This window comes from Epinephelus fuscoguttatus, linkage group LG17 (assembly GCF_011397635.1).
Source record: "Epinephelus fuscoguttatus linkage group LG17, E.fuscoguttatus.final_Chr_v1".
Classification (NCBI taxonomy): domain Eukaryota; kingdom Metazoa; phylum Chordata; class Actinopteri; order Perciformes; family Serranidae; genus Epinephelus; species Epinephelus fuscoguttatus.
The window spans coordinates 7359668-7376924 of record NC_064768.1 but is presented as its reverse complement, the minus strand read 5'-3'; the positions used below and the strand labels follow the sequence as shown (position 1 = coordinate 7376924).

The window sequence follows — 17257 nt, the reverse complement described above, 5'->3', positions numbered from 1 at the left end:
ACCATGGTTTGGCTCTACATTTGTACGAGAAGTGAACACAGAGCTCTCAGTTGAAAGTCTGATGTTTTCTGGACCCATCCACTTCCCCTCCCACCCGCCCATTGGGACTTTACAGCTCCTGACGCAATCCAGTATGCAGCTGTACCAAGGAGCGTGAAAGGAAGGAGTGCTTTCTCTGCAGCAAAATCTCGGGACCAAAACATCCCCAGAAGTACAATACACACTGACCATAACATTTTAGTGTTTGTGTTGTACCACTGGAAGATTTGGCCTGATGTTGGCAGTAATGGAAACATCAGGGTGTCATCACAATCTTTGTTTTAGGGTGGTCTGCCCTACAGTAACAAAAAACTGTTATTGTAAATCATAGATTGACAAACACATGGTCTAATACAGGGGTCCTCAATGTTTTCCATGAACCCCTAAGCTGAAAGAATGACAAAGCAGGGATCCCCTACTACATATTGTACATTAAACCAGGCTTCTGGGTTTACCCTGAGGCCTCCTACCAGTGGGACATGCCTGGAACACCTCTAACGGGAGGCACCCGGGAGGCATCCTGATCAGATGCCCAAACAACCTTACAGTAACTGACCCCTTTCGACGTGAAGGAGTAGCGGCTCTACCTTTCCTTATCTCTAAGGCTGAGCACAGCCATCCCACGGAGAAAACTAATTTCGGGTGCTTGTATCCGCAATCTCATTCTTTCGGTCACCACCCAGAGCTCATGACCACAGGTGAGGGTTCGTTTGTAGATGGACCAGTAAATCAAAAGCTTCGCCTTCTGGCTCAGCTCCCTCTTCACCACCACGGTCTGGCATAGCACCTGCATCACTGCAGAAGCCATACCAAATCACCAATCCCTCTCACGCTCCATTTTGCCCTCACATGTGAACAAAACCCAAAGATATTTAATTTTTGGAAAAAAATAAAACTCTTATAGTTTATACTAAAAGAGAATATTTTCATTCATCAACTGTCAAATTTTAACTTCACTTAACATGACAGCTTAGTTGGGAAACAGTTTCAGTTTAGGCAACAGAGGTAACTGATAAAATGAAATTTCCTGTTTTACCCATTCTGCTTTTCCGTTGTGTGTGTGTGTGTGTGTGTGTGTGTGTGTGTGTGTGTGTGTGTGTGTAGCATTGAACCAAATTGTGAATTAATGTGTGAGTAGATCTATAAAGACACGCATGTTGTTGTTGCTGACAGAAAACCTTCTATCTCACCTTTTTTTAACGAGACAAAAAAAAGTTTTACAACCATATTTAAAGTATGCCCGACCACCAAACTAGAGTTTTAATCCACAATGAGTCAAATAAATAAATGTGTGTGTGTGTGTGTGTGTGTGTGTGTGTGTGTGTGTGTGTGTGTGTGTTTCTTTGTGTCTGTGTGTGCGTGTGTGTGCTGGTACTTCCTTTATGTTCCCTACCAAAACCAGACAAAAGACGGACTATCAAACACAGCAGCATCAGTGCAGTGTATTACGTTACTGAATTTTTATCTACCATAGGCCATACTGCATACTTTACTAGTACACATTAAAGTTTTACAGCAGCATAGTGACCATTTAACACAGCGCTATACATAAAGTGCAGCTCCAGTTTAATTGGCTCTCTCCTCTCAAGATGTCCTTAGATATTTATGCCACACCAGATTTATCAAAGAAGGTGAGATACAACAGAGAGGTGCAGGAAGACAAAGTTGAGTGGGAGGAAAGGCAGGTGGATATCTACGAGAGTACGGACGCTATCGGGAATAATCACACTGATATTCAGTCACTCGAAGGAGGTAAGTGAGAAATTACACAAACAAATCACTAGAATAAATGTTGGCATTATGTATTTTTGCATGTATGTAGCAGATACATTGCAAAGTCATATTTCTTTATGTTTCAAAAACACTGTGGTTACTGTGTGGTTAGGTTTAGGCACAAAACCACTTGGCTGTGGTCAAGAAAAGGTCATGCTTTGGCTCAAAATACACAGTTTGGAAGCACAATCTGTCATCAAACACAGCAATGTCTCTGTAAAAAAAGCATCTTGACCATCTATTTTTGTTTTTATAGACATACATGTATAATGTGAACCTCTGTAGTTAGCCAGACAATTATCTGTTAAGAGAAAGTACCAGAGAACTCATTTGCAGGTGTTCTGTTGCTTATCTCAAACACAAGCTCGGTGTAATATTTCATCGCACATCATTGTGCTTCATCCCCTTTGCTTATGGTACCATTTAAGTGACAAGTGTCATATCTGAGATCTGAAGAAGCATTAATTCTGGTAAAGAAAGTGTTACAACAGCATTACGGCAAGAGGGGAAGTGCAACATGACAAGGTCTGTTGAATATCATTATCAACACAGAGCCAAGAAAGAGAGACTGAGGAGGGGGAAGATGAAACCACTATGACAGTTTTTTGTTGTGAGCCATTTGTGCAATTCAGATATTTTAGATGAGGTCATATTTGTTTCACTTTAAAATTCAAAGTGGTTTATATTAGAGTGTTTGGTAACACTTTATAATAACGATCCTTTATAAAACCTTTATTAAGTATTTATTAATAATGAAATAATACTGAACATATCATTTGTATACAAAAGGATTAACACGTTCCGTCCTGGAAGAGGGATCCCTCCTCAGTTGCTCTTCCTGAGGTTTCTACCTTTTTTTTTCCCTGTTAAAGGGTTTTTTGGGGAGTTTTTCCTTATCCGCTGTGAGGGTCCTAAGGACAGAGGGATGTCGTATGCTGTAAAGCCCTGTGTGGCAAACTGTGATTTGTGATATTGGGCTTTATAAATAAAATTGATTGATTGATTGATTAATAAAGGCTTTATAAATGTTTAACTAGAATATTTACAAATTATGTGTTAATTCTTTATATATGTTACAGAGTGTTTAAATTATTCGTTTAAAGTGTGTCTGACAAATGTCACCGAACCAGAGGTCAATGAAGCTACTGAGTAACATGTTATTGTAACAGGGGAATGACATGAACTATGATCAGACAAATGTTTTCTTTTAATGAACTAGCTATTTGTGTGTGTGTTTTTGCCACTTTAGGACCACACACTGAGAAGCATCCTCCAGCCGTCCAAAGGAGGCCTTTCAGGGTTGCTGCATATTGTCTAGGAGTGCTGTGCCTCGTGATGATGACAGGAATCATCCTCTTATCTGTACTCTGTAAGATAAAATACAGTATTCAATGGCGTACTCAAATGGTGAGGAGTTTCAGCCTCAAGATTTCAAGGAGAGATCCAGATTTTTTTGTCGGTCTTCATATAATACTTTTGTGCAAAATATTTGCGGGAATAGTTATTAGTTGCTGTAATCATTCCCACTGTTCATACTGCCTGTTAAGCGGTCCCTTCCTAACCCAAATGCAATGAAAGAAAAAGGTAGACAAAATGGACAGGACTTCTTCTGTGTTAACATTTAACCGAAGCTTTTATGAGTTATAACCAGAATAACCGTCCTGTGGTTGTATGGCTCTGCACACCAGTCAGGTTGTAGTTACAGTTTACATCCATATATGTGAAAACATGGATGCTTCACACACATTGTCCCCACGACCGCACAGAAGATCTATACAGTCAGCACAGTTTCAAGGCGGGCACTGTCAGCCTATCATCTTACAGCTCCTCATTTTAAATACAGCTCTTCCTCTGCTGTAGTTGTTTCTCGCTGCAGTTGTGCGCACCCGCCACCTCCCCATCACCACCAGTGTCTGGAATCAATGTTTGTCCCCTGTTACTCAATTTATATTTATATACTAATAATTAATTTATTTCAGTTTTACCTTTTGTCCATGTGCGTAGCTGTACCTATTTCTGTTCTTGTGTAGCTGCAACACCAGAATTCCCCATCTGGATTTAAGTAAAGGCTTTACCTTATCTTATTTTGTCTTGTCTCACTGTCTTTCAGTCACTTTGGGAAGAGACAAGCTGCACAGCAGATACGACCAACTGAGCAAAAACTACAGCCAGCTCCAAAGACAAATTTCAAGTAAAGATCAGTGTCAAAATATCATTATATACAGGATCCACCTTCACACTGACGACTAATCACAAATATTTCCATACTGTCTTACTTTTATCTATTGTTTTACTCAAGACGTATCAGTCCACTATAGTCAGGTACAGGATGAAGTGAAGCAGCTGCAGAACAAAATTGAAGGTGAGAAAAGTTTAAAAACTGACAGCAAACACCAGAATTATACTAATTTTACATAAATATAGATGGAAAAGGAGGTTGCGCATCAACAGTGATGATACTCAGAGTGCTAAACCCAAAAATCCAATATGATCAAAAAAAAAAAAGAAAAAAAGAAAAAAAAAAACCCTAATGCGTTTTGGCACATGGCCTTCTTCAGAGCGTTCTGAAGAAGGCCATGTGCCAAAACGAAACGCGTTAGCGTTTTTTTTTTTTTTTTTAATGTGAGCCATTAAAAGAAGTCAAATGTGAGTACTTTGTCCGCCTCCTTAACTTGGCAATTTGAGATGTGCTACCATTTTTACATAAATATAACTTGAGTGTTTTTTAAGTGTAACTGTTTTGACGCTGTTCTGTTGAACTGTTTTACTACTTGAATATTTCTGGAGTGAAAACTTAAAGTATTTACAGAGTAAATAACCTGAAAGTGAAACACTGAAGCTAAGGAAGAGCTTTAAATAAACAGTGACAATACTGAAGTGAAATCTCTCTTTAAAACACTTGTTTGACATTAAGGGAAGTGGTGTCCTGATGGATGGAGCAAATTTGGATGCAGCTGTTACTTTAAAATGAATGAAGAGAAAAATTGGGATAGAAGCAGAGCTGACTGTCGGCAGAGAGGAGCAGATCTGGTGGTCATAAACAACAAAGAGGAACAGGTGAGTGTGTTTGTTTCACAGTGATCTCTTGAGAGATTAGTTGTAACCTGCTTACTGTCTAGACCTTGTCAGATTTATTTTCCAGTTTGTTCAGCCTTCAGGTCCCAACGCATAAGAATGTTCATTAACTGTTGATTCTGGTAAAATGTCTTCACTTCAACCTGCTCTGACTCTGTGTACTGTACAGACATTTGGGTCAACTTCTGCTGCTTTTGTTCATAAAGGTACAAGGTTGGCATGAGTGAAACAGACATGTGTTTGACTGAATACTAACAGAGTCCATACACTGATTAGATATTTCCAAATAGTTATGTCCAAAATCAAAGCACATGGACTGTTCGTATTCTTTTGATAAAAACTGAAGACCTAAAAATACATGAAAGGAACCAGATGGTCTGACCTCAGTCCTTTCATCCAACCATGTTTTTGTGACTGACACTGATGATGGAAATAAAACTTAAACTTTAAATCAATTCATAGACTTCTGGACAGATCAAAATCTAAGAGTAAAGAAGTTGTTGAAACAGTCAAATATTAAAAAAGTCAAATTGAAATGTTTAGGAAAACCCTCAGAACATGTTTCTTTCTTTTTTTTTAAAAAAAAAAATGCTTTCCGATCAAATTAAATGTTAACTTGTATATGTATTCACTATCATGCTGTTGTGTCCACTCTTCAGTTCTTGATAAATTTCAGTCTGGTTTTAGATCCCGACATAGCACCGAGTCAGCACTGTTAAAGGTGCACAATGACATTGCCTTGTCTGTGGATGCTGGGAATCCCGCTGTGCTGGTGCTGCTGGACCTCACAGCGGCCATTGATACAGTCAACCGTGCAGTCCTTGTATCTCGCCTAGAGCAGTATGTCGGCATCCACAGCACCACTCTTCAATGGTTTAAGTCGTACCTGGTCAATAGGAGCTTTTCTGTGATGATTGGTGACCTCCAGTCATCACATCTCAATGCATCTCTCCCTTGTGGGGTGCCACAGGGATCTATTCTTGGCCCTATCCTATTTTTCATTGTATTTGCTACCTCTGGGATCAATGATAACAAAACACAATCTGTCTTTCCATCTTTATGCAGATGATTTACAAATTTATTTGCCCATGAAACCCAATGAAAGTACTGCATTTCATAAGTTAATGGATTGTATTAGTAACGTACCTGAATGACAGCAAAACTGAATGTATTTTGTTTGGCACTTCACCTATGTCGGATGTTAGTGCAACAACCTGTAGCACTCTGGCCCCCTTTTTTAAACCACATGTGAAAAATCTTGGTGTAACATTTGACAGTGGTTTAAAATTCGATAAACAGATTCGTTCTGTTGTTAGAACGAGCTTTTTCCAGCTCCGTCTCTTGGCCAAAGTGAAGCCTTTCCTCAATCGGCAGGACCTTGAGAAGGCAATTCATGCATTCATCAGCTCAAAATTAGATTACTGTAATGCCCTTTACAGGGCTTGAAGCAAGAAAAAATCCTGTGCCTGAATTTTTTTTTAGACAGCATGAAGGGGAAGGGGGTGCCTTCTGCGCTAGAGGGGTCCTGGGGCATGCCCCCCCGGGAAGAAAATTTTAAACATTTGACGTCTAAATGAATTAATCTGGTGCACTTTGAGAGTATCAATCAAGTATTACATCAAGAAGCTAAAAAGGAAAATTTGGTCACCAGCTACTACAAAATGGTTGGGGCTGGGCAATTTTAGGAAATTCTGAGCAACAAGAGACAGAATAGGAAGACAACAAGAACGTCTGCATTAAAATGTACATTATATATCAGTTGAGGCTTGAACTCATGGCCTCTGACACCAAGGAGCATCTTCTATCTGACTGAGCTAATTAGCAAGTGACAACTCTTCCGTGGCTTCACAACTTATCTCTCACTTATCTCTACCACCCCCTCCCCTCTCTCTTTCTGTATGTGTGAATTGCAACCCCCAACCTGTAGCCATTTCTCTCTCTCTCTCTCTCTCTCTCTCTCTCTCTCTCACTCTGTGTGTGTGTGTGTGTGTGTGTTTTCACCTCTCTCATGTCTAGACCAAACTGAACAAATATTTGTAGACGGACAAGCAACATCATAATTAAACAGGCTTTTATTTTTTAAATTTATTTAATTTAGAAAATTGGCCGGATTCTCTCGTCTTTTCTGTGTCCGACTTCCTGTTTGGTACGATCCACTCTATCCAGCTTGACAGAAGCGCTCGTGGCTCGCGTGAAAAATAGACCAGACGCCGAACTCAAGTGCTGCAGTGCGCGAGCCTCCGCGGGCGCTCCGCTCTGCTCAGCGGCCTGTGTGGACAGTCAGATAGGTTAACATGGGCGCCGATTGAAAACTGCCTCCGCCGCTGGGCGCTGCGCTTCGGTTCCGCGTTCGGTGTGTCTGTGGCGTGACTGAATGAGAGACTGTGAAAACTTAAGGCCCGCCCTACTCTGCCTCTGATTGGCTAGAACTCCTTGTTTACCTTGAGTAATGTGATACACCATTGGTAGTTGGAACTATCACTTTGCTTTGCTTTAAAACGACTGGTTAAATCACTGTTGCTACAGCAAGATGATAAAATATTCATGAGAAAAAAATATTCCTGCACCAGAATATTCCTGCGCCGGAAATCTGGCACCGTGCCAGAGAACTTCAAGCCCTGCCTTTATGTCGGCCTCAGCCAGTCTACCCTTTCATGACTTCAACTTGTACAGAATGCTGCGGCCCGATTCTTAACAAACACATCCAGACGTGAACACATCACTCCTGTGCTGTCGTCACTCCACTGGCTTCCAGTTCGTTGTAGGATAGATTTTAAACTTCTGTTGTTTGTTTTTAATGCCATTAACGGCCTGGCTCCTCCCTACCTGTCAGAGATTTTAACTATCCGCGATAGTGGCAGGGCCCTGAGTTCATCTGGTCAGCTTCTGTTAGAAGTCCCAAGGTCGCGATGCAAAAAATGGGGTGACCTTTCTTTTTTTGTAAAGGGCTATAGAAATAAATGTTGATTGATTGATTTATTGATTGATTGATTGATTGGTGTACAAGTGGATCCCCCCTCTGTTAGCTGTGGCTGACTTTTGTCTGTTGTCAACGACTAGAAGTTTGTCACTGAGCTGAATGTGCATGGAGAGTCCTGGATTGGTCTACAGGAAACATGGACAGGGGGAAGATGGGAATGGGAACAGAAATGGGTGGACGGATCACCACTGACAGAAATGTGAGACACCTGAAAGGTTTTTTGCTTCAATCACACATCAAGATGGGAGTACTGACCAAGGTTTCATTCTTTCATTGGCAGACATTACAGATTACATCAACTGCCAAAACTGTATCTTCACTTTTGTAACCAGATGTTTGTTGTTTCAGCCCTGTTTAAAATGATAACATTTTATTTGCCCTCTAGGTTCTGGGCACCAGGACTACCAACCCATGAGGGATATCAGCACGCTGCAACATGCTGTAATGACCAAGGACAATGGACACAGAGTCTACATCATGTGTATAAGAACTGGATCTGTGAGAAATAGATTTCTTGTATTCTTGTATTGGGTGGTGTTGCCATCAGCTTTGCCAATTCAGACCAATATACATTTTACATGTCTTTATTCTGTGCTGCATGCTATGTAACCTGATTACACAGATGCTCCTCTGCCCTTTATAGTGGACAATGTGGTTGGAAGTCTTCCACACAGATTTACATGGGCACTTACTCTGTAGTCCTTCAGCATTATTATAATAAAAGTCAATAAAAACATTAAATTGCAGATTGTCTACATGTTACCATAATAATACATTTGTATTCAGTTTGAGGTTTTCCTGCATTTCTTTTAATACACCTGCAGTCACCAGCTTCTAATTGTCACCTCAAACATCACCTCACCAACATGCAGGAGGTTCATGTCAGGACCCTAAAGTCTGTGTAATGTGTGTCTGTCTACAAGGCACTGCAGTTCATGTCCTGAACCCAACAACAGGCTAACTGTTGGCTTGATAAGGATATTTCCTGAATCTTAATGAAGGCACAGTTACACTTGTCATTTCAAGTGTCTCATATACAGGTTAAATACAGATACAATTTAATACAATTTGGTTGTCACATTGCCACATATGAGTCTCTGTTAGCCAGGACACAATCTGATGGCAATCAGTCTTTGTTTTCCTGAGCGACATGCAAACCAGGGTCAACCACAACAGAAATGACTTGAGCTTAATAGCGTTTGTTACTACAACAACACTTAAGTTAACTACCCAATCCTGCACTCATACACATACACTAATGAACATGGAAGACTTGCGAAGATGGACTACAGGCAAGATAAAAGTTAAACTGTTAACTCATCACCATCATACCTATTCCACCAAAAGCCCTATTTCCACCGAGCAGTACGGTACGGTTCAGCTTAGTTTGGTACCCTTTTTTTCCATTTCTACTGTGAAAAGTTGTGGATGGTACCAATGGAACCATTCCATATCGTCCCTGTTTTTGGCCCCTCTGTTGGGGTACCTAGCACACAGATCTGGTACTAAAAGGTGGAGCTGTGAACACTGCAGTCTGTTGATTGGTCAGTAGAGGATGGTCACTCTGCTCAGGGCTGAGTTGTGGCTGGTTTTCAGGCTCATGTAACCACTGTTCATACTGTGGAGAGTTTTATTAGTAAACTGAAACTATAAAACGAAAGGATGTTTTGCTGCCTCTTGCAGCAGCTGGAGTCGGAGAAAACGACGACAACTTTTAAGGTGGAACGTTTACTTGTAATGTTACTCAATGCATGAGTTAATAACATGAATTAACCAACTCACCTTAAATTTCACTGTGACAACTTTCACTATTACTTTAGTTTTTGAATGATATATACTTTTAGTAATGAGTTGATCTTCAAGTGTTCATTTATATTAATTTTGACAGGGTTCTGTGAACTGCATATATTCTAATCCTCACTTGGAGTAAAAAAGAAGTGTTGCTGTGGCGATAAACAAGGTGCAGACTTTCATCTGTGTCACCAGTGATGAGGAAATACAGTGAGTGCTGGACGGAGCAGTGAGTGACAACAACCCTGCCCACATTTAAGGGTACTGTTTGTGGTGGAAACGCTAAGCGGACCTCGGGTCTACATACCATGTCTGAAGAGTTACTTTTGGTTCCAAAGGTACCATACCGAAAGTGTTTGGTGGAAACTGGGCTAAAACAACTGTCAGCAGACTGATTTCACTGCTCGCATTATAAATGGAGACACACAGATGCCTACAAGGCTACATGATACAAAGTGGCTGGTCTGTGGTAAAATGTCGACGTACACAAAACAGCAAACTAGTGTACACGAATGTTGTTTGTTGGTTGGCAACAGTCCCAGTCTAAATGCGGAAGTATTTGTGTTGGTGGAGCCAAATAAATCATTAAATAAACAAATGAATCAGAGCCTGTTGCAGCTTTTTATTGTTGATAAATGGTGTCACAAACTGGCTCAGAGTATGTGACAATTAGGGAGTCCACACAAAAGATTTACTTAAAACAAGCCAAATTTATTAAACTAAAATTAACTTAATAATCAGTGGAGTGTGTAGATCAGCAAAGTCAGTCATGAAAGCCATGCATGGGTGAGTGTCAAGTGTTCTGTGGAGGTGTTGAAGGTGCAAACCAAAACCAAAGATGCTCAGTGGATGTAAGCTGAAAGGAAGGGAGAGACCAAGTGAACAGATTAGGCAGCTTTTATAGCTTGGAAGCCCAGGTGAGCCTAATCAAGGTAACGACCCTCCCATGTCAGCCAGCTGCCTGACGAGACTGGCTGAAACATTCTCAAAGACAGTGGGAGGGGTGTCACACCCCCCCTCTTAAGATCAAGGTTCCACCTTGACATCTGGAACACAAAACATACAAAACTTGAAACAATGAGAAACATTTCCACTTTTGACTTGAGTCTACCAAGTGTCCCCCTTTACATTGGATGAGCCATCATACAAACTTACTTCTGTGTTACAGTGACCTAAATCTCTCTCTTACCAGATCAAATCCCTCACCCAGCAACCTTGGATCCAGAGGAGCAATTTAAGAATGAGAAATTTACTGGCATCAGAAGCTATTGCATGGTAAAAGGGTCACAGCAAAACCAATGGCTAGTTACAAAGACTTATGGAAAATGTTTGGAACAATACCCACCTCAGAATGCAGATTTGTAGCTTGCACGAATTCAGTAACGTGGGTACAAAGCAGTGAGATAGAATCAGCAGGAGACTGTTAAACCCACAACCCAAAGTACACATCAAAATGTTGCTCTCAGAATGAGCACCAAAGCTCATCACATTCTTACAAGGTGCCCTGCAACAAGACAAAGCACAGGTCAGAATGCTCTGCCTATTCAGAATTACAGCTTCTCAAAGCACACTGAACTGGTATTACGTAAGTGCTAAACCAAAGTAGCATACCCAAAGGTTCCTCTCAACAAAAGGCTCACTAGCCAACCAAGTCGTCCCAAGACGCACACAAAGAGAACCAAGCTACAACAAAGCTCACATGCAAAACCAAACAAAGCATGAGCTGTAGCACTTATCACCAAAATTAGCAGGCCAAGCTACCAAATTGCAGATATGAACAACAAATTTGTCAACCATTTACTCACCGCCACTGTTTACAACCAAATCAAATTCTACCACATGTCTAGCCATCTTGCAGCATGTCAGGCTCAAACAGTTGATAGTGCAACTTACCATCAAGACCAGACAGAGGACATTTATTCAGCAAAACTGGGCACAGTTTAAGATTACAAACCCACAAAAGGGAGGGAAGGGAGCAGCATTTGTTTCCCCCAATGTTTCTCATTGTTTCAAGTTTTGTATGTTTTGTGTTCCAGATGTCAAGGTGGAACCTTGATCTTAAGAGGGGGGGTGTGACGCCCCTCCCACTGTCTTTGAGAATGTTTCAGCCAGTCTCGTCAGGCAGCTGGCTGACATGGGAGGGTCGTTACCTTGATTAGGCTCACCTGGGCTTCCAAGCTATAAAAGCTGCCTAATCTGTTCACTTGGTCTCTCCCTTCCTTTCAGCTTACATCCACTGAGCATCTTTGGTTTTGGTTTGCACCTTCAACACCTCCACAGAACACTTGACACTCACCCATGCATGGCTTTCATGACTGACTTTGCTGATCTACACACTCCATTGATTATTAAGTTAATTTTAGTTTAATAAATTTGGCTTGTTTTAAGTAAATCTTTTGTGTGGACTCCCTAATTGTCACATACTCTGAGCCAGTTTGTGACAAATGGTGCTTATAGAGCTGTTGTATAAAGGCAGTATCACACTTGAGGTTGTGCTGTTGTGCTGTAAATCAGCACGGCTGCAGCCTCGTGCCTACAACAGAATCACAGCTATGCTGATATTCAGTCAAGTGATATTCAACAGCATGACCTCGAGTGTGATGTTGCTTAACTAAATATTCCATGTTGTTTTATGCAGATTGTACGTGGCCTAATTTTTGTCATGACTTTATTTTTGACACAAAGAACATTGGTCACTCATGTCATATTTCATTTCTGTGCTCCTCTACACTGTTTCAGATCTGTCATCTGCTCTCTGTATGTTAATAGTCCTGCATGTAGCAGAGCCAATTCTTGATTCCACCCAGCTGAACTTCAGGTAGTTATCACAGCCCCTGGCTATGTGTCAGTGAGGAAGATTTTCTGTAATCTCTTTTATTTTGTTTTTATCAAATTAAAACAGCACAATGATATTCTCAGGCTGAATTTGAATTACATTTATTCAGTTAATAGGAGCAATGCAATGTAATATAGTTCCAATACAGAGAATGAAACTGATGTGCTGCACAAAGAGTGTTTAGCTATTTGCTAATTTTCAACTCTTGTCCCTAGTTGGGCTTTTACATGATGTGTAATTAAATGTACATCTTTCAGTGTCATAAAACCTAAATACACTATAAAAATGTAGATAGGAAAAAAATAAAATACACCTACCACAATATACCCATACACTTCACTCAAATCGCAAGAATAAATGTTGGCATTGTGTGTTTCTGCACCCCACATGTAATATTTGTATGTTTCATATGTAGCAGATATGTTGAAACACTTTGTTGCAGTTTTCAGTTTTATGTTGAACAGTGCTGTGGTTAATGTGTGGTTATGTTTGTGCACAAACATAAATGGGCTGGAGTTAGAAAAACATTGTGTTTTGGCTGAAAAATATCCCGACATGTCCTTAAAATATACTCGCTTTTGTTGGTCTCAAACATTGTGGTCTACTGCAGTCTGCTGCTTATCAGGTGTCTCATCTGTGTCTATCACTATCCACCATCCCCTCTGTCACCTGATGATCTAAATACGTCTCCTCTCCAAGTTTAATGACAGAAAACAAGGGTAAAGTTGAGTTAATGCACCCACTGCTTCAAAGCAGTTGGCCGCCACAGTTTCAAAACTCGGGTGAAGAAATGATGAAATTTATCGCAGTTTGGACAAACGTGTTGAGGGTATATCTGTGTTTGTGGTTTGGCCCGCTGCCACTTCCTTGATGCTCCCTGTTAAAAAGCTGCCTGGCTCAGACAAACAGACAGTGAAGACATCTCACAATGTCTACAGACATTCAAGCACATGATTTAAGTTTGAATGTGAGATATAGTAAAAGAGACAAAAGGAACAGAAGAGAAAAGGAGGACAGCCAGGTGGTGATCTACGAGAATGAAGACATTCAAAGACAAAGTCATTCTGATCTTGGGTCCAGTAAAGTCAGTAAGTGTAAAATAACACTTATTATACTTAAAGTGTGAGGAAAAATTAAATGGTTGAGCATGTTTGATTAATCCAGAACAATGAATGCTTGTTTATTATAACTTTTAATTTTTGGGGGGAGAGAATATCATCAGTCCTAGTTAACTTTAGCAACTTTATAGACTGGTCCGTGCAGTGGACTGAGACTTTGAGATGTTGAAATGCAATTTAGTGCCACCTGAGTTAAAATGTCATAGTTCTTACTGAGCAGATGGGCACAACTGACAGATAAAATGAAGCAAAGGTCACATCAAACATGCTTCATGAAGAGTTGTTTTACTGTACCTTGTCTCACTCACTCAAAATAATCTTTCAGCTGTCAAGAGAAGTCCTTTCAGAGCTACTGCGGTGATTATGGGAGTGCTGTATCTTCTGATATTGGCTGGGATCTACACACGCTGTGAGGATTTCATTTTTATACTCTAGCAAAATAGCTCTATGTTGTGCTCTGACAGTTTGGTAATCTTCTGACTGTAAAACTCTTCACCAGACTGTGTGGTGTTTGGGTGCCGCAGCAAAGTGTGCATGGTGCACAGGCAGAAAGAAAGCACAGAGAGAGGCTGCACAAAACCAGCTGGTGGCATTTTGGTGGATACTGCATCTTACACATCTCACTGAGAATAGACTTGTCAGAAGCATGTCTGTTTCTGGCACAAACTCACTCTTTGCCAGTTTGTAAATTTTGCAAACAGGGGAAAATTAAGTACTTGATTCAATGGGAATCAATAACAGAACAATATCGCATACTATTTCTATACAACACTTTCGAATCAGTAGACGCTTTTAAACCAGCATCAAAAATGACTGTTTAAGAGATCAGAGGGTAAATTTGCCACCTTAATGTGGATGTCCCGTCAGTTGGTAAATGTAGTCCACTTAAACAATACTTCCTCGGTGCCTGCTACACTGATTGAGAAGTGGAATTCAGCAGCTGTAAAATCTGTTGTTCTTCCTCCTTCCAGCTACATCATTCGGCGCCACAGTGACAAGGTTGGAAACAGGAAGAAATACAAGCTATTTCAGGTTGGATTACTAGTATCTGCCTCCAGATAGCCAGGGGTCATGCCACTTGAAAAAACAAAACTTCCTTGTTCTCTTCACTTGTATTGAAATCTAGCTACACCCCCAAAAGCAGACAGTAGACCAGTAGCGCACCTTCGGCGAAGCCTTTTGGCACGAAACTGTCACTGCGCCAAGCTGGATCTATCGACACCTCCCCCTGCTGCGCCACTACACCCATCTCAGCGCACCTCGGCCTGCCAAACAACCAAACTGAGCGCGCCTCGGGTTGGGCTGCTCGAAACTAGCTCTGCACGAGGTTCGCCACCCTGTGCTGCGCCAGGAAACTAGAGGCCATTATCTTGCCCTACACACAAGAAAAAGCAGACTTTTCATGGACATGAAGCAAAAAACAAATATACTCTGGTATTCAAACCAAAGTTCACCAGGCAGGGTAACGGAAAATGGGTACAGCAACTAGACTCTGAAACGCAACTTGTTCTGAAACACAGCACAACCTTGACACTGCCATTACTTTATATCTGAATGATTTCACTTCCTAATTAGTTTTTTGTTTTCTTTCTGTTACCACCAGATATTTTAGCCACATTGGAAAAACAAAATGTGGTGACAGAGAGAGACCAGCTCAATATCAGTCTGAACCAGGTGCAAACCAGAATCATCAATCTGACTGCAGAGAGAGACGAGCTGCAGACCAGATATGACATCCTCGGAGAACAATACGGTCAGTTAGAGGATGAACGAAATCGGTGGAAGCGTATGGTGATGCAGCTCAAGGAGCGGTAAGAGTGGTTGTCAAGCAAACAGATATTATTGTAGTATTGTCAATCTGGCATTGACTTGACATTTGCTATATTTTCATTTTTTTTTCCAATTTAGAGTCTCCTCCCCAGAAGACCTGTATATGCAAATCGGAGATTTCTTCCCATTGTAGACAGATGTATACGTTTCATTTACCTAGCTGTCTTTTTTTTTTTTCTTTCCTGCAATAACTACACAATGTCTGTGAGCTGGTTCAGGCAGTCAACTGGAGCCTGCTGCTAAACGTGTGTGGTTTACTCTTTCTTCTCACTGCAACATGTATCTATCATGCTGCTGCACTGAAACATCAGTGCTCTCACAAATCCCCTTAAAATTAACATAAACATTATTATTTGTGGTCATGGTAAATTCAGTATAATGTCTGTTTTGCCAGACATAAACTGATTGGCACAAAGTGTCATTATATCAGGCTTATGACACAGGAAATAATGTGAGAGCTGTGCTGCAAAAGCAGATACAGAGAGGATAAATATACCATGGCTGAAAGTAACAAGACAGGCTGTTCTTATTCACTGTTTGTACATATACCAACAAAAAGTAATGCACTATGAGTTTTATACAGTTCCATGCAAACGTTTGGGCATCCCTGTTCAAAATTTCTTTTACTGTGAGTAGCTGAGCAAGTAAAAGATGACCTGATCTCCAAAAGGCATGAAGTTAAAGATGACTTTGATTTTTATTTTAATCTTTTACAGTTTCAAAATAACAAAAAGAGCAAAAGGGCCTGAAGCAAAAGTTCAGCCACCCTGTACTTAGTAGCACTCCCTCTGGCAAATACCAAAGCTTTTAAATACCTTTTTTAACCAGCTAAGAGTCTCTCAATTCATGTTTGGTGGATTTTCACCCATTTTTCCTGAAAAAGGCTTCCTGCTCTGTGAGATTCTTGGGCTGTCTTCATGCACTGCTCTTTTGAGGTCTATCCACGGATTTTTAATGATGTTTAGGTCAGGGGACTGTGAGGGGCATGACTAAACCTTCAGCTTGCTCCTCTTGAGGTCGTCCATTGTGGATTTCGAGGTGTGTTTAGGATCATTTGCCTGTCATAGAAGCCATCCTCTCTTCATCTTTAGGGTTTTTTTTTTTTTTTTTTTTTACAGATGTTGTGATGTTTGCTTCCAGAATTTGCATGAATTGAACTGAATCTATTCTTCTCCTACCTGTGAAATGTTCCCTGTGCCACTGGCTGCAACACAAGCCCAAAGCATGATCCATCCAGCCCCCTGTTTAACAGTTGGAGGCGTCTCTTTTCAGGAAATTCTGCACCCTTTTTTCTCCAAAAATACCTACCGTTTTAACTTCATCAGTCCACAGAACTTGTTTCCAAAAAGCATCAGACTTGTTTAGATGTTCCTTTGCAAACTTCTGATGCTGAATTTTGTGGCGAGGTCACAGGAGAGGTTCTCTTCTGATAACTCTTCCATGAAGGTCATATTTGTACAGGTGTCACTGCACAGTAGAACAGTGCACCACCACTCCAGAGTCTGATAAATCTTGCTGCAGGTCTTTTGCAGTCAAATAGGGCTTTGATTTGCTTTTCCAGCAATCCTACGAGCAGCTCTCTCTGAGAGTTTTCTCGGTCTTCCAGACCTCAACTTGACTTGACAATTTCTTAATTACATTACAAACTGAGGAAACAGCTACCTGAAAATGCTTTGCTATCTTCTCATAGTCTTCTCCTGCTTTATGGGCATCAGGTATTTTAGTTTTCAGAGTGCTAGGCAGCTGTTCAGAGGAGCCCATGGCTGCTGATGGTTGGGGCAAGGTTTCAGACGACAGAATATTCATAAAGCTTTG

General features: G+C 40.8%; 2 protein-coding genes across 7 annotated transcripts in view; one reads left to right on the top strand and one right to left on the bottom strand.

The window, feature by feature from the left end:
- LOC125904188 (collagen alpha-1(XIV) chain-like) overlaps window positions 1–17257 on the bottom strand; it is a 332522-nt gene that overhangs the window by 48611 nt on the left and 266654 nt on the right. The window lies entirely within an intron of this gene.
- On the top strand, window positions 1449–9148 carry LOC125904208 (CD209 antigen-like protein C). 3 transcript variants are annotated; one of them, XR_007451400.1, is made up of 7 exons: window positions 1449–1791; window positions 3062–3181; window positions 3923–4003; window positions 4112–4174; window positions 4727–4869; window positions 7948–8126; window positions 8253–8359. XR_007451400.1 is itself a non-coding variant. In XM_049601462.1 (7 exons), exons 1-7 carry the CDS (start codon window positions 1629–1631, stop codon window positions 8374–8376), a joined length of 813 nt encoding a protein of 270 aa, XP_049457419.1. In that variant the 5' UTR covers window positions 1449–1628; the 3' UTR covers window positions 8377–9148. The 3 variants fall into 3 exon arrangements, 2 of the variants coding, with proteins under 2 accessions (XP_049457419.1, XP_049457420.1); XM_049601462.1 differs by having other exon boundaries at window positions 7948–8066; window positions 8253–9148; XM_049601463.1 differs by lacking the exons at window positions 3923–4003; window positions 4112–4174 and having other exon boundaries at window positions 7948–8066; window positions 8253–9148.